This window comes from Moschus berezovskii, chromosome 22 (assembly GCF_049115385.1).
Source record: "Moschus berezovskii isolate FMDL1 chromosome 22, NW_MosBer_1.0, whole genome shotgun sequence".
In the NCBI taxonomy this organism is placed as follows: domain Eukaryota; kingdom Metazoa; phylum Chordata; class Mammalia; order Artiodactyla; family Moschidae; genus Moschus; species Moschus berezovskii.
This window is the reverse complement of record NC_142481.1, coordinates 26937174-26954799: the sequence shown is the minus strand read 5'-3', so window position 1 is coordinate 26954799 and position 17626 is coordinate 26937174. Positions and strand designations below refer to the sequence as shown.

General features: G+C 44.9%; 3 protein-coding genes across 4 annotated transcripts in view; 1 reads left to right on the top strand and 2 right to left on the bottom strand.

The window, feature by feature from the left end:
- Window positions 1-1497: 1497 nt before the first annotated feature.
- On the bottom strand, window positions 1498-3933 carry DERPC (DERPC proline and glycine rich nuclear protein). Its single transcript, XM_088830663.1, has one exon. The coding sequence runs from the start codon at window positions 3931-3933 to the stop codon at window positions 2311-2313; it is 1623 nt and encodes a 540-aa protein (XP_088686789.1). The 3' UTR covers window positions 1498-2310.
- On the bottom strand, window positions 3930-12704 carry CHTF8 (chromosome transmission fidelity factor 8). The gene is made up of 4 exons (XM_055412454.2): window positions 12593-12704; window positions 4931-4988; window positions 4549-4666; window positions 3930-4154 (listed from the first exon to the last, which is right to left on the bottom strand). Exons 2-4 carry the CDS (start codon window positions 4951-4953, stop codon window positions 3930-3932), a joined length of 366 nt encoding a protein of 121 aa, XP_055268429.1. The 5' UTR covers window positions 4954-4988; window positions 12593-12704.
- Window positions 12666-17626, top strand: part of UTP4 (UTP4 small subunit processome component) — a 29429-nt gene continuing 24468 nt past the window's right edge. Inside the window, exons 1-3 of one of the 2 annotated variants that reach the window (XM_055412444.2) lie at window positions 12666-12795; window positions 14400-14560; window positions 16615-16806. In XM_055412444.2, coding sequence (XP_055268419.1) covers window positions 14402-14560; window positions 16615-16806 — 351 coding nt within the window. In that variant the 5' untranslated portion in view covers window positions 12666-12795; window positions 14400-14401. The remainder of the gene's footprint in view (window positions 12796-14399; window positions 14561-16614; window positions 16807-17626) is intronic. The other variant, XM_055412445.2, reaches the window with a different exon arrangement.

The following is a 17626-nucleotide window of genomic DNA, read 5'->3' as shown; positions in this document are numbered from 1 at the left end:
CTGCACTTGCTTGCTCCTGTCCAGAAACCAAACAAGGGGATAGAACTGCTATCTAAATTCTAAGGTTCTTGTCTTCTCTCACGCCTCTTGAGGATGTTTGATTTTCCTCTGCTTTTTTGGAGACGGTGTGAGGGAAGGCAGTTTTCTACAGATTTGCAATCTACAAGACTGCTCTGAGCTCTTGGGTTTAAAACCTGGGATACTAAGCCTTCGACTTAGGGGTTGCTTGCTCCAGTGTGCTCTCTCTCCAAAGGTCCACTCCAGAGGGCCTGCTGACCTGTCAGAACCAGCACCAAGGTGGAGAGTAGTTGAGGGGCAAGCCTCTACTGTGCCCAGGTGCTGCCCACAAAGGAACTAGGTGCACTCTGAGCCAGACTGGCAAACCCTGGTGCTTTCCTTCATCGCCTGCCAACTCATGGGCTTTCCAGGTGCGCCAACACTGCTGCATCGCACAGGCCTCGAGTTTCTGAGAAGACTGTTGGTTGACTTCAGGTCTAATCCATGAAAGCTAGGAGGAGGCAGCAGGCATTTGCTAAAGGCAGTTGTTCCGGGCTCTTCCGTGTTTTTGCTGGCCAAGAAGTAAACTATTTTGAGCACTACAATGGAGGAAATCCGGTCAGCCAACTGCAAAGCTCAAGACTTCACTAAGGGCTTGTTTTTCTTCAGCTTTTACTTGAAGGTTAACGTGGGATGGACTCCCAAATGGAGAACTCTAGGCAGTCCTACTCTCAGCTCTGCCTTGCACTTAAGAGATTATCAACTTTCCCCAGGTCGAGCAGGCAGGTACAAGTAAGTGGGCTCACAACGTTTGACCTCGACTGGTTTTTCTAAGTTATTTTGTACATTTTTCAGCAGTGAAACCAAACTGGGTCTTCAGCTTTATTCCCGTTTCTTGCAAGGGAAGAGCCTTTATACAATTGGACACGTTTTGTTTTTTCCTCAATGAGAATTTTAACCCTCTTTTGTATTATTTCTACAATTTGTAAACATATTTATTTTTACTTTTTTTTTTTTTTTACTTTCTGGTGAAATTTTTTATACTGCACTTATTTGTCAAAATAAAGAATCTCACTTAAGGCTGGTATCTCTGAACTTCTCCTTCCCTCTTTGAACTAATGAAAGCTCTTTGATTCAGTTCCAAGATGGGTATTTGAGGCAGAACTAGTTTCATCAAGGTAATTCCAATGGAACTCAGAAGCAGGTAAGTTGTCAAAGCTGCCTCTGGACCTGGGGAATACAGTAGGCCTACTTAGTAACTGCACACCTGTGGTGGCTTAGTTTTTACTGTAGAGGATGCATAGGGTCTTTGGAGAAATTACTAAGCCAATGAGTTAGCTCTAGCTAACCAGTTAAGGCTAAAAACCAAAGCTTGCTTCCTCCTTGAATGAAAGTATATTATCTGAGAGGTCATGGAGGATTGTGGGCAAGCTCAAACAATGAAAAGCAGTGGGTAAACTTCCTTCCCTGTGGAACAGGTAATAAAAAGGGAGTGAAATCAACAGCCCTCTCGTCCTCATTTATTAAAGAAACAGTAAGAAAAGATACAATGCGGGAAAAACACCAACCATCCTTTCACATCAGGCTGAACAAAGCACAGTGATTTCTCCCCTTTCTCCCCCCACCCCCCACCCCAATTCCCATAATCCCATCCACATCAGTTTAATCTTGAGGTTCTTTGATTGGGAGTACCAGTGGAGAGGGAGTTGGATGAGCAGTGGAGCCTTGGTTCTGGCTTCCTCTAAGTCCCAGGAGAAGGAAGCTGCAGACCCAGTCAGTAAAGCGGATGCAGTATTTGGTGGCTCTGTGAAGTGGCTGCACTTCCCTGTTCTGTGTTCAAGACCCCAGGGGAAGAAGGTATGGTAGTACAGGATGACCAGGTCAGTGTTGCAGAAGCATGGTCCTTTCACCAACGCAACATTTCTAGAGAGCAGTGAGCTCATTCTCCAGTAGTGAGCAGAGGACTATGTATGAATTGGGACCTGCAGGCCAATGTATCCCTGAGGAAAGGTCCACAAGAACAATTCAAGAAACTAGTAAGAAACAAGGGGCAGAAAGCTGTGGGACAAAAGCACAGCAGGCTCCTGAAGGCTGGAGATTCCTTCTCTCAAGGTGGGATCATTCCCACCTGCCAAAGTCCACATCCCACAGTTAACAGTTCCTTCAGTCACGAAAGTCGCAGAGTGGGGAAAAAGGCTCATTTGAACTTAAGCCCCAGGTATGTACTTCAGATTGTAGTTCCATATCTACTCCTTCACCTGCCCAGAACCACAGTGCCTGGAAACCAAGGTGGTCCTGGAGAGAAAATGGTGTTTAAGGGGGTAACATTCCATTTGGGTACATTGCAGCCATTGGACCCCCTGGTCTGGGGAAAGCAGCTGGGTTTGTGCCAGGGAGGCTCCCCACTCTAGGAAACGGAACCAAAGTCTTGCTCACGGGGCCATTCATTCTTGGAAAGGAAGCTGGGTTTACACCCAGGGTCCCAGTTGGCCTTGCAAAAGGAGTTGGGTTGATACCCACAGGGCCTGCTGGTGAAGAGCCTAGGGGCCCTGGAGCTGGCCTGGGGAAGGTAACCTGACCAGGGCCTAACGGGCCAGTAGACCTGGGGAAGGTAGCTGGACTTGGACCCTGTAAGCCAGTGGCCCTTGGGAAGTTAGCTGGGTTGGGGCCTAATGGCCCAGAGGCTCTTGGGAAAACTGCTGGACTTGAACCCTGGAGGCCAGCAGACCTCTGGAAGTTAATTGGGTTTGAAGCCAATGTGTTAGAAGACTGAGAGAAGGCAGCTGGGTTCAACCCCCCTGAACCTGTCCCCCTTGGAAAGGAATTAGCATTTACTCCCATAGGGCCAGCAGGCCTTGCAAAATGAGCTGAATTAGGGCCAACGGGGCCAGGAGCCCTTGACAGGGGAGATGGATTTGGCCCTGGAAGGCCAATTCCCCGAGAGCCAGGCCCTGAATTTGGGCCTATGGGGCCAGGAAGTCTGGCCATGGAAGATGGGCTTGTGCCCATGTTTCCAGAAGCCTGTGAGAAAGAAGCGGAATTTGCTCCTAAAAGACCTGCTGCTCTTAGAATGGGAGCAAGATCTAGGCCTTGAGGCCCAGCCATTCTTAAGTTAAGACCAGATCCTGTGCCCAAGAGGCCACCTGCTCTGGCATCCAGATTAGGGCCTGGGCCCAGGCCACCTGCCCTTGGATTAGGCCCAAGGCCTGGGCCCAGGCCACTTGATCTTGGGTTGGGCCCAAGGCCGGGACCTGGAAACATACTTGACCTCGGGGCAGGGTTTGTACCTACAAAGCCTGACCTCAGATTGGGACTCGGTCCAGGGCCCAGGCCAACAGGTCTAGGATTGGGAGGACCATTTCCAGAAGTCAACAGGATACCTGCTCTCAGGCTGGGTCCAGATCCAGGGCCCAAGGGGCCGCTACTTCTGGGGTCAGGACCTGTTCCCAGAAGACCACTTGGCCTTGGGTTGGACACTGGCCCTGGCCCTGGGAGACCCCCTAGCCTTGGGTTAGACAGAGGCCCTGGGCCTGGAAGAGCCCCTGCCCTAGGATTCAGAGTTGACCCTGGGCTTGGGCCCAAGAGACCACCTGGCCTTGGGAAAGAAACTGCACCTGTGCTAGTGGGGTTCATCCCTCTTGGGAAAGAAGCCAGGCCTGGGTCACGAGCACCAGCAGGGAAAGGTGCTGGATTTGAAGCCAGTGAGCCTGATGAAGTGGGAAAAGGAGAGGGGTTCCTTGGAAACGGGGCCAAATTTCCACCAAGAGAACTGCTTGCCATAAGGAAGGGATCTGAGTTCACACCCAGTGGGTGGCCTGTGTTTAGAACAGGACCCCCCTGGGGTCCCAGGGAACCGTCCAGCCGTCCTCGAGGTGGCAGGGGGGCACGAGTCCAAGGAGTTGGCCGCTCTCGAGGGAAAATCCGAGGTTCTTTCATACTTTCTTGGGGACGTTGGTGATGATGGGCTTGGGGCGAGTTTTGAAAAGGATCTTGTTTTTGATGAGTGCTGTCACCAGGTAACGGGTGCCACTCTCACAGCCAAGTTCATCACAATCCTGCTCCCCGGGAGTGTGTTTAACAAGGACGGCAAAAGGTTTCTCCAGGTGGATGATTTTCCCATACAGGATATGATGCCCCACGATCAGCACAGGGATTCCCTTTGGCAGAACAAGAATGAGATGCCTGAGGTTCAGAGCGAAGTCATAATATTCAGGTGCCATCCAGAGATGCTCTTAGGAGATGATGTTGGCACCTCCACTCCCTCTACCACTGCTGAGAAGTCACAATGGACAGCCCACCCTCATATCCTTTTTACTCTTTCCGGCCCCAGGTAAGAGAATTTCTACTTTTGGAACTGTGACCTTTCCAGACTCCCCAAAGCTAAATTACCCTACTACTGTAGAGGTTGGGGATAGGGGGGAGAACAAGTGGGGCTTGGCTAGACCCTCCATAACAAACCTGAGGGCAGTCCTCACTGTGGGTCCTGGGAGCACCACCTTGGTGTAGCTTGCTTTCCTGAGGCATTAGTCAGGGAAAGAAAAGTCCCCTCACCTCAGTGGTGTAATGTAGGTCTCCCAGGAGGTTTCCAGCTAATCCAGTGCTGTGGCGAGCCTCGATCTCCCCCTGTAGTTCCATCAGCACCCATTCTGCCAGGCCTCCAGCCCCAGCACTGCAAGCAAAGGGCTGGCGGTTACACTATTTTGGAGGGGTGAAGGATGAATCATAGTGTCCTACACCACCATTCAAGGCCCAAGGGAACTCCTTGTTGAGCACAAGTTCTTGGGAAAGTGGGCAGTGCCAAGCACTGAACTCAAAACTGAAAGGCTGGGATTTGTGCCGGATGCATGTGAGGACCCCAATTCTTCCAGGGAAATTTCAAACCTATATTGACTTGATCATTCAAGCTAAATTAAAACTCTCAAAATTTACTCACCTGGAAATAACAATCTGCACCATGAGCTTTATGTCTTTAAAAAGCAACGGAAAAGAAGCTGTAGAGGAAAAATATATTTTTTAGGATAATCATAACTAATACTGTGTGCCAGGCACTTTCTAAATGCTTTCAGTTCAGTTCCGTTTAGTCGCTCAGTCGTGTCCGACTCTTTGCAACCCCATGAATCACAGCACGCCAGGCCTCCCTGTCCATCACCAACTCCCGAAGTTCACTCAAACTCACGTCCATCGAGTCGGTGATGCCATCCAGCCATCTCATTCTCTGTCGTCCCCATCTCCTCCCACCCCCAATGCCTCCTAACATCAGAGTCTTTTCCAGTGAGTCAACTCGTTGCATGAGGTGGCCAAAGTATTGGAGTTTCAGCTTTAGCATCAGTCCTTGACACGTTTAATTTCATTCCCCTAACAACTCCATAGCATGTACATTTTTTAAACTGGTATTATACATAGAGAATTGCTTCAGATCACCAAGGGTCAACTACAGTGTGGAAAGTTAATAGGTACCACAGTTGTGTTCAAGGTCACATAGCTACTAGTCAACCAGCCAAGATTTGAACCCAAGACATATACTGCAGAGCCCAGCCTCTCGTCAGTATGCTAACTTGCCTTTCTCAGGGGCATTGTATTTTCCATTCTGTGTATGTCTAAAAAACTAAGGAATTCTTTTAGATTTTACTTTATCCTTTGGCGATGGTGTAAGTGGATGTCTGCCACTTTGGTTATCTTCCATTTTAATATTCAAAGGATCTCTCTGAACTAAAAGCTGAGAGAACGAAAAAGGTCCTTCAGACTTTAGTGAATGGTAAAGCTTATTTCTAATGTGATTCTCATCAAACACAATGCCCATCTTTCATTTAGACACTAAAACAACCCTGATGCTTAATCTTTCATTTTATACAATAGCCCCACCTGGTGGCAAGTTTGCAGTACTCTACAAGAATGAGTTAAAATGGGACATTTTTGCCTGAAACTGGTTTCTTATACTGTCTTCCTAAGAAAGGTAGATTAATGGGGGGACTGAAGGGATGGGGGATCTAAACTATGACTTCTGTACAAATCTTTCCAATGAATAGATGAAGCCTAGTGCAAGGTTCAGAGAAGGCAATGGCAAGCCACTCCAGTACTATTGCCTAGAAAATCCCATGGATGGAGGAGCCTGGTAGGCTGCAGTCCGTGGGGTTGCTAAGGGTCGGACACGACTGAGCGACTTCACTTTCACTTTCCACTTTCACACACTGGAGAAGGAAATGGCAACCCACTCCAGTGTTCTTGCCTGGAGAATCCCAGGGATGGGGGAGCCTGGTGGGCTTCCATCTATGGGATCACACAGTCGGACACGACTGAAGTGACTTAGCAGTAGCAGTGCAAGGTTATCAGATCAGTGTTTACCAAATGTAGAACAAGTTAATAGGTATTATAATTGTGCTCACAATTAGCAAACATCTCCTTAAACAGGTTTCCTTATTGACATGTCAATCTTTGTTTTGGATCTCTAGGGAAAAGTATCAATATACTGCCAGCAGCCCTGTAAGACAGCAGAACCTCTTATTCTTGAGCACCAAACACACTTTAGAATCATGAGGCAGGTCAATTACTGGACTTCAAATATAAATAGCAGCTAGTATTTTTATTCAATTTTTACTATGAATCAGATGCTCTGCATATATATTACAGGTGGTATCTCATTCAACTACTGTGAGACAGGGACTTACCCGTATTTTGCAGATAAAAGTTACTAAGGGATATACTCTTGCTTATATGTGGTACACACACAGCAGGTAGCAGAGCCAGTGTAAAAACGTAGGCTATCTGACTTCACACTTGTAATCAATACCTCTCAACCAAAGAGAAGACCAAGTGAGAACAAAAAGGCATGAAAGCATCAGGCAGGCACTGCTTACATGCATTTAGCAAGAGCTAAATCAAGAAGGCATGCTTGAATAAGCCAGACCTTCTGCAGCACTGCCAAGGTACCCCTTGACCACAGGTAATACACTGTCTCAGGCGAACAAAGGTCTGACAGGTAAGAAGGGCCTACCTCCACCATCAACAGACCAACCAAAGCACTTTTAATATTCTCCCAAGGTCTCTTGAAGGAGAAAGACTAACAATTTAAAATTAGAAGCCCTAAGTTCAGGTTCCAGCCTGAAGTGTGGACACTCATCATACACAAGTCACTGTGGGGCTAAAACCTAGACTGTCGGCTTCATTTAACTATTATGAAGACCAAATATTATAAGGCACGTGGAACTGCTTTAAAAGACTAACATATAGCTAATTTTTCAAAGGATAAGTAAATCAACATTTCCACATTATAACTATAAAACTTAAGAGCATGGTAGGTACATTTTAGCCATAAATGAAAAAAGGTTCAATAACTGAAACTGAAGCTGTGAAGTTTCTAAGGGTTAATAAATGCATGTAGATCGAGAAAGAGTTCTTGTAAATGAGTTTTAAAAATTGTATTTATTTTTCGACTGATAACTGCTTTACAACACTCATTTGTTAAATAAACTTTTGAAGACTGATGATACAGGGATTTTCCTTGATAAGTGCAAGTGATAGTAAAATACAAGTAGTTTCAGAGAAGCAATGAAGTGTTCACACAGAGACACATTTTAGGAAAATCACGGCAGGGAAGGAGATTAATCTTTAAGACCTCTGACTTTGAGGTAGGAATGTATGGACTGTTTAGAAAAAGGGGATGTATTAATATTAATAGAAATATTTTCGGTGCATTCCCTATTTCCTGGACAGTCTCCTGCCAGAACAAGAATTCAAAATAGTGGCCTACTTAGGGCTTTCACTGCCATGGACCCAGGTCAGAGAACTAAGAGCCCACAAGCTGCGAGGTGTAGCCAAACAAGCTAAATAAATAAAAACAAAAACCAGAAAAAAGTGGTCGAAGTGGATAAAGTAAAACAGATGCCTGGTAGCTGGGTCAGAGTAGCTGCACCTCCATACTTGTTGCTAATGCTTCAACAAGCCCACACAGCTCTCTGTCCACTTATGCAGAAGGCCCTGCCTGAGCACACCTATTGATACAGGCAGACAGCTAGCAATTCTCCTAAAAACAAGAGCCCTGTGACCTAAACACTTTAGACCTAATGAGGCTGGAGATGTGATGACAAATGAAGTTCACACCCAGCTTGCAAGAGTCTAGCTCATAGGAACCTTTGGACTAATATGGCTGTACTTATGTACATGGGGGTGCATGTACCAAGTTAGTATTAATAAATAATGCAGGGGAACGCATCCCTTTGAATTTTAAAATTCTTTAGCACCTTAAAATATCCTATTGGCTGAATCAGATTATTCTTTTTCTTGCTCCATGCTCTGAACAGCTGTTCTTAAAACTAGGTATGTTTACCCGGGCACTTCACTAATAACACACCTAATGGAGGTGCATTTCACCCAGTGTGGAGATAACTAAAAAAACCAAGAGAACATGCAGTCCAATCTGTCCCCATCCCGTTGAGAGCAGGCAGAGCAAGTCAGTAGGAAAACAAAGAGGTGAAGTAAAATACAAGTCAAATCCTGTTGGTAACAAGTAACATTATAATGAAAAATTTCTGTAAAACAAAGAGATTTCTAAGTCTTCAGTCTCAACTCATTCCAACATTTACAAATAACCAAAGCAACTTTTAAGTGTCTGTTCTAAGGTACTGCTTGTGTAGAAACTGCAGCTGTTATCAAGAGCGATATCTGAAGGCACAGTCTGACCAATGTACCATATCAAATCACGAAACTAAAAGTCAATGGAAAAGACTGCCTAGCACCTCTCTCTCAACAGCCTTAAGTTTAATTCCAGAGTTAGATAGGATCAACTGTCTTTGGTTAAGAATAATAATTCCAAGTTCCTGTAGAGCCGGGAAGAATTTTATGATCTCACTTTTCAAAAATATGTTTAAATTCAATGTATTTCAGAGTGGAGTCTCAAAGGCCACGACTACAGTTTGGACTTGGAGATGGAAGGTATAAAAAAAACCAAACACCTTCTCCCTGCAATGAATTATGTTGATTCCCTATCCCCTCTTATAAAAGGGGAAATTTTTTTCTACCTAAGTTTTTGAGGCTGTTACATGGCTAAATAAATACGTAATACTCATTAGTCAAATGACTTTAGCTATGTAAAACAAACTTTTTAAAAAGTATTGTGTACATTTTAACTCCTATTTTTTTCCTTTATGGAAAGACAAAAACAAACTGTCTTTTTAGGGGGGTTTCAAGATTTCTGGAAATAGTATCTAAAATTTTTTTAGAAATATCTGAGGTTACCTCAGATCATTCCCAGTCTTAAGACTTGGGAGTTATTTTGGAGGTTGCAAGTAAAGCTGAAACACTGTTGTTTCTCAAGATAGTAGTCCAGATGACTTCAAGAGACCTGAACAAACTACAGAGTAGCAAAGGAATCCCTTCTTCTCAAAACAAACACATACTCACAATGGGAGCCCTAATCGAAACTCAAAAGGTTTGTCTGAAACCAGACCAAATCTGGGATATATCTTAACTGCATTTTGAAGTCAGTTACTATTAAAGTTATTAAAAACCTGAAAAATCAAAGTGCCACCACAGTTTTTTAATTAGGAAGAAAAGTCCAGGTAAAGCATTATCTTTTTAATACAGAAAGCTTCATTTCTTACATAGCTAAACCTCTCTGAACATTTACCTGGATTTTTTTTCATCCTGATAACAATCCTATGATACAGGCACTGTGTGTCACTCCCTTTTTACAATGAGGAAACAAGCTTAGAGAAGCTAAAGGTTAAGTAACTGGTCAAATACTTGAGAGTGGCTGGTGAGGAATATGACCTTAACTTTCCCACAATCCATCCTTTCCTGCGGTCCTCTCACATAGCAACCCCCTCTGTCATGCCTGATGTCTACAGAGGAACTTGCTTTATAAACACTGCCTTTCTCACAGCATCTACCACAGGATGGCAAATAAACCACCTATGAGGAAAATCTTACATACTGCCACTATGACATCTGTGGGGTAGGCAGCTGAAATCAAGTAAGCCTGCTTTTCATCATATCCAATTGATGAGGCCTAAGTTTCTGAAATCCCTAGAGATGTACTCAAGGTCAGCTCCAGGATTCAAAATTATAGCCCAAACCTGTTTTTTTATGTTAGACAAAGTAAGTCAAAAGAACAGAGCATTCTTTCTCACTGATTCATCTAATCTACAAAATTTTTTATCCATTGGTTTCTGAATTGTTTGTTAATATTACTAAGCGTGTAACAGAGAACAGCAGTGAGCAAGGATCCTTAGTAATGGTAACAGCTCCTGAAATAAGATGTAGCAGAAAGTTTGGTATGTACAGCGTTAAACAGAACATGCAGCTTTTATAGGAACAACGGGCTCTGACTCAATGGTTTAACCTAACTACACAGAATTAAACTTTATTAGAGCTAAACAGTCTTTTAAAAATTGTTCTCATTAGGCCCTTTCAATTTTTTTCTTTTTAAAAAAAGGGGAATAAAGACTTTCACTTTTTTAATTCATCATTTTTATTAAAAAAAATTAAATATGACAAAATATTTCCAAATTGCTGGGCCAACAATTAGCATTTATTGAGTCCTTATTTGGTCCCAAGGACTATTCTGTGTTCAGGGATTTAGTGAGAATTCAGTGTCAGACCTGCCTTCTGTGATTCTACCATCTTTCTAGCCTATGTATGATGGAGGTAACGTAATCTTGTTACAGTTTCTCCACCAATAAACTGAGCATAAAAAAGAACCTATCTCAAAAAGGTTTTATTAAATGAAGTTATGAATGTAAAGTCCTTAGCATGTGCCTAACATATGGTAAAACTTAGGGTCAAGCTATTGATTACCTGGAGGAACATGGCATTTTCTTAGTACATGTCCAATAGAATGACTTTAAACTACTCTAATTATTATTTTAATCTTTACAGTGGAGTAAAACATCCTATGAAAGCAGCACGTTGTAAGAATAAAATCAAGTTTACACAATGGGAGAACAATTCAAACATGGGCAGTCAGGGTTTACCAAGCTGCTTCAGGGATTAAGTTCTGGAAGGTTTTCTTATCTAAGCATGGTAGCTATTTCTCTGTGTGCCTTTCCAGAAAATGAACAATTCATGAACTTTTATATACAACTGGATACAGATTACTTTTATTAGCAGTGTTATTGTGGTTTTGTGACTGATGGGGATAATCAAAGTTTCATGGGAAGACCTTGTCTCTTGACAGACTTATTAAGTGCTAAAATCCAATTTCTAAATGAAAAGCCTGCTCTCCTCCGAAAAGGGGCCATGGAGGGTAGGTGGAACTGAATGCTTCCGAACTTTTCATTAGTGAACAGTGTGTTCAAAAACGTGTGTGGACACTATGCATACATGTGGGACTTTCCCATCACGTTTTAAGATTCCCATGATGGAGGGAATCAATTACTGGTATTCGTAGACAATAGGTAGAAAAGATGGCTTCAGTCGTTCTGAGTTACTCCAGTTTTCTCCATCTTCTGCTACTCTGCGGCCCCATCTACCCTTCCTCCTTTTACTGCCCTGAGCCCCTCTCTTGCCCAAAGTCCCTTCCTGTCTAGCTCTGCTTGAGGTCTCCCTCTATACTGCATTTCCCTCCCACCAGCCCCATCTTCACCATCTCCCCGACCCCTTCCTCCTCTCCCTTGAAATTGAGCTACAAGCACTTCCTATTTGTAGGCCCTCCCACTTTCTGGGACTTCTCTGTCCGCTTCCCCTCTCTTGCCCACCCCCCGCCGCATGACCCCCGCGACTTTCTCTAGGACCTCTTACCAAGCTGTTTAAGCCTTTCTTCTACCTCCCAAGGAAACTATTTTAAACTCCACCCTCCAACCCCAGAATGGTCTTTCCAAACCGTTCACCCTCCTAAAGATCGCTCTAAACGTTATTCCTCTACCACCCTCATCTTCCAAATCGCTCCCTATGTCCCCCAATTCTTAAGTATTTCCCTTCTCCAGAACCCGACTCCACCCCACTCTTCTCCAGTCTCTCACTCCACCCACAAAAGAAGCTGGATCACTCTCCAGACAGTCTCTTCCTTCCAGCCACCCTCCCAACTACCGCTCCCAGCAGCCTCTTCCCCCCAAGATTTAAAAATGTCCCCTCCAAAGAACTCACAGTCCTACCCTCCGCTTAGACCCTTTCTGATGTTCCCGCTACTTCCTGGGTTCCAGGTCTCCCCCACTCTCGCAAGCATCGCGTGCTGGGTTCCCTCCCCACCCATCGCGTGCTGGGTATGAGCCCCTTCCCGCACATACCTCGAGGTTCCGGCCCGCGCCGCCCCCTTCTCCGTCCTCCGCCCGCGCTCGGCCACTCTTTCCGCCCTTCTCCCGCTCCGCCCTGCTCGCTCCCTTCCCTCCGCCTCCCGACTCCGCAATTCCCAGCTCTCCTACCGCGAGGGCGCCTCTGGGCCGCCCCCACCTCTGCGCGGCCCTCCCCGCTCCCTTCCCCCTTCCCGGCCTCCCCTCCCCCGCCCGCCGCTCCCCGCCCCTCAGCTCGCCATTCTTCTCCTCGAGCCGCGCGCCCCGCCCGGCCCCAGCTTCCTAGCTTCCCGCTCCCTCGCACCCTCGCCGCCCCATCCCCGGCTCAGCCCTCGCTCCCCGCGGCCTCCCGCGCTCCCTGCCCGCGGCCTGACCTGCAATGGCGGCCGCCGATCGCGGCGCCGCGCGGCCAACGGGCGACAACCGAACCTCCCGCCGCCGTCGCCGCCGCCGCGAGCACTGCCTGCGCACTTCCGGCCTTGCGCCGCGAGCACTTCCGGGGCAGCACACGCGAGCGCGCGCACGTGGGGCCGGGGCGGAGAGAGGCGAGCTCCCTGAGTGGCGAGCCCTTCCTCTGGTGAGTTGGGGAAGGGGCGTAGGGAGCGGGGATGGAGTGGGGGTGTATGTAGCGAGTGCGGCCTGCTCTAGGTCGGCCCCCCGGGAAACTCGCCGATTCCTCTGTGCCGAGGCCGGGGTGGGGGGCTACTCCAGAGATCCCCGGAGAGGGAAGGGGCGGCGGAGCCCTCGCACGCCTCGGAAGCACGCATAGCCTAGCTGGGCCGAGCGCGCCTTCTCTCCTGGCAGATTCTTCACCTTGAAGGGAGATGAGTAAGGGGCGAACCTGACCCGAATGCGTCTGTTGGCGGCGGCGGAGCTGGGGATAGAGAAAGTAATTGAGAGATGCCAGATCAGTCCTGTCACTTCTTCCCGCTGAGAAGCTCTTGGTTCTTCCTGCCCATCAGCCCCACCGTCACCACCGTAGTTGAGTCTGTGATTTGCAGACTTAGCATGCAGTGGAGATGGAGATGTTTGCCAAAATGCAGGTTCCTTGACCTCCTCCCGCCCCAAAAGACTGGAATTCTGGAGCTATGGATTAGTACCCGGAATCCTGCCTTGTTAAAGATCGTTTTGGTTTAGGAGTTCTGCGGACCTGACTTTGAGAGACTCCTTTAGACTGTCAACATTTCTTGCTTTCTTAGAATGGTCGAGGTATTGATACTCTTCACCACCCCCTACCCCAGAAACCTCACGCACCAAATGCGAAGGAGACTTTAGTTCTGCCTCGAATACAATTCCTGGAGAAGGAAATGGCAACCCACTCTAATATTCTTGTCTGGAAAATCCCATGGATGGAGGAACCTGGTAGGCTACATATAGTCGCAAAGAGTTGGACACGACTGAGCGACTTCACTTTGTTTTCGAATGCATTTGGTCAGCTCCTTGTGGCTCCATTCAAGCGCGCACTCCCGATAAAAAAATGAGGTTATGTTCAGTCTTTTGCTCTAAGATCAAGTTTTAGGTTTTCACCTCTCTTCCTGGAGCACTTCCTTCAGGCAGTTTGCAGGATTGCTAGGAGGCTGGGTGATGCAGTATGTGTTGATTTTTGAATTTTTTTGGTGGAAGAATCCTGAGCTTTTGGAGACCATTTGATAGATTCTGTGTGGACCATGAAAGCATCTTTAGTTGAACGTTTTAAAATGAACCTCAGTCAGACTTCCTAGGCGGTCCAGGGTTTAAGACTGGGAGCTTCTAGTGAAGGGGGCAGGAGAACTAAGATCCCACATCTTCCCCACCCCAAGTTCCTGCCTGGCTTTCTCCCCACCCCCAAAAAAGAGGGGGGGAATAGAAATGAACCTCAGTGAGATACATTTGGAGTCTGCCACGTAGAACAGTGGTATTGTGCTGTGCTTAGTCTGTCTTCATGCCTGACTCTTTGCGACACTATGGACTGTAGCCCTCAGGCTCCTCTGTCCATGGGGCTTCTCCAGGCAAGAATACTGGAGTGGGTTGCCATGACCTCCTCCAGGGGATATTCCCAACTCAGAGATGGAAACCAGGTCTCCCTCATTGCAGGCTGATTCTTTACCATTTGAGCCACCAGGGAAGTCCAGAACAGTGGTAATGAAAAACATTAGATGTGACATACTGTTGTTTAACAATGATTCTTTTCTCCCCTCCTAGGAATGGGTGAATTTAATGTCCATCGAGTGCGTTTCTTTAATTATGTTCCATCAGGGATCCGCTGTGTGGCTTATAATAACCAGTCAAACAGATTGGCTGTTTCACGAACAGATGGCACTGTGGAAATTTATAATTTGTCAGCAAACTACTTTCAGGAGAAAGTAAGTCATTTGGGAGCCTGATTTGGTGGTGTTGATGTTAATTTTTTTTTCTTAAGTTCAATTCTGTAAAATCTTCTATGTCTTTTTTGTATTCAAAGAGATCAGAAGAAAATGACTCTCCCCTACTCTCTCTGTTGTTTAGAAACAGAGAACAAATATACAATCTCTTGTCTGACTGATGAGCTTAGAGCTTCAATCTATGTGATGTTGGTTAGAAAGATCCTACCTAGGAATTGTGGTGCTCACTGCCATTTGGAAACTAATGTTTACTAGATCTGTTGGGCACACATTCTTATTGTCAAGATCATTGCTTCCTATCAGTCTCTGCACCATTGTAACTTTAGTAAAGTGGCATTTCCTGCTGTGTTATTACCCATTTCACTGTTAATTCAGAAAAAAATGATAAGACATTTTAATATCACACTTGTTGATGATGTGATAGCAAGAAGATGAATTCCTAAATTGCCTGTTTGAGAGAAGGTAGATTTATATACCTAATGTTTAGAAGTAAAGATTTTAAATTAGGTAAAATATCATTTGGGTATATACACAGGGCTGTTACAGCAGCATATTTTTCAAAGTCTCTGATTACAGATTTCAGATGCAGCAAAATAATTCAGTTCACATTTATTGAGTGCCTTGCATGCCCTCAACACCATGATACAAATGAATAGAAGGAAAAATAAATGCAGTGTCTGGCAGGTTAGTACTTGGAATTTAGGTGCTCTGTAACTATTTCTAAATGACTGTAAGCATTAGGCATTAAGATGAATTTCAGAGGCCCTACCTTCAAGGAGCTCAAAATCCAGTGGGGGAAAGATGAGTATACAGTTTTGAAATAGTGTGGTCAGTTTTATGATAGACCTAAGCATGGGCGTAGAATCTCAGTGGAGAGGTGCCTTCCTCTGATGAGGTGGGTTTAGGATTCCTGGAAAGGGATGACTTACCTGAGCTGACTCCTGAAGCACTAACAGGAGTTAAGAAATCACTGGTCACCAAAAATGAGTCTCATTCTATAGCGTGAAAAACATGCTGTGATGCACGCTTGTTGCATCCTGTGATTTTTCTTGTTATAATCATTGCAACTATATAATTGTTTATATATTTAATGTCTTCCCTGCTGAACTTCAAAGTTTATGAAAAAGGGATCTTGTCAGTGATATGGCTGTATTCCCAGCATTTATCAAGTGCTTAATACGAAGACATCACTGACTTAATATATGTTCGACCGGTCTTTACCTAGTACATCTTATTTTCCACTCCCATCAGTTTTCTTTTTTCTTGAACAGTTAATTCAGTCTAGTCTTCCACTTTGTTTCCTTGTTCCCTTCTTGGCTGCTGAAGATTGATTAGCTCTGGTGATCACTCTCAGATCATGAAAACATTGTGTCTGTGAGAGTGAAGAGTAGGGACTAGTAGTAAGGGGAGTTATCTTCTATTCCTGTCATTGACTGGCAATTTGGGCAGACCATTTACAGATGCTTTGCTTTTTCAAGTTCAGATAGGAAAAATTGTATCTCTTCATTCCCTTTGGTGGCAAACAGCTGTAAGAATAAAATCCCTTGATTGTATGAATTTTTTTTTGAGCAAGAAGAAAACACTTAGAAATCTGAGACTTGAATGAAAAGCTGGAGTGAGCTGCATTCATTTCTTTTATTTTCATTTTTTAGACAACGTTTATTGGTGAAATTGGCCCACAATAAGCAACATGTTTTCAAAGTATACATATTGATAACTTTTGACACGTATACACCTTTGAAGTTATCAATCAAGATCATTGGCAATGACTTTTAAAAATCAGATAACATCAAATACAATTACTTGCAGACTTTATTGTCTGAAAACCTTTTTCAGAACAAGTCCTAGAAAAAGAAACAAAACCAACCGTATAACTAAAATGTGAGCCTGAGAAAAAATGAAAATATCAGTATCATGATCTTCAGATAGTGTGAAACTCCACACTAAGTTATTTCTAGAGAGGCGTTTTAATTTTCCCCTTCTGCCTGTGACCACTCAGCTGGTAGGTGGGTTGAGAAGTTATGGTATTTCTGTAGTTTTTCCCAGGTCATGAGTCTCGAGCCACAGAAGCTCTGTGCTGGGCGAAAGGACAGCGACTGTTTAGTGCTGGACTCAATGGAGAAATTATCGAGTATGATTTACAGGCACTGACCATCAAGTATGCCGTGGATGCCTTTGGAGGGCCCATCTGGAGCATGGCCGCCAGCCCCAGTGGCTCTCAGCTTTTGGTCAGTATGCGACTATTGGTAATCCAAACTGAGCTTTCCTCTTGCGCCCATTTACACTTGCTTCCCCATGTTCATAGGAAGGTGAAGTTATATTGTGGCCAGTCGCAATTCCAGTCTGAGCTGAATTCCAGCAAACAAGCAACCAATTGTACCTGGATTCCAATAGGAGATACATGATTGGGGTTATTACTGGAGATGTAAAAATCCCTTGTCGTTTTGCACCCTTTCTGCTTCTACTTTGGATCTTGTTTGTTCATTTATGACACCAGAGTTTTCAGTTTGGTTCAGCATCTCCCAAACTGTGTCCTTTGGAATTGGAAGATACAGACACTGTCTTTTGTTTTGCTGCGCTTTGTGTTTTATGATACATTTTCTTTCAGAATTACCACGTAGTAAATCCTTCTGTAGATTCACAACATATGTTAGTCTATTAAAAGTTCTGATAGGTCTTTTTACAAGTCAACTTGTCGAACTATGTTTCTCAAAAATTTTTGCACGCAGACTTAAGATTTCCCTGCTCCTCGCGCATTCTTAGCATTAGTTTTCTGTAATGAGTTTCTGATTTTTTTTTTTTTGGTACCGTTTTACAGTATCTTGACATATCTCCATGAAGGTGACACAGTTAATATGTCTTTAATTTAGGCCATCATATCTAGCACAGACATGCTGTGAAATCCTATTTCTCCTCCATGTCCTGTGCAGGAATTAGGCCACTCATTGACCTGCTTTCTGGTTGGAATGTGATGGCTGCCAGGAACCAAATTTCTTGATACCAGTACTTTTTTCCTCTCACAAACTATTTTTCCTCTTTCAGAGCAAG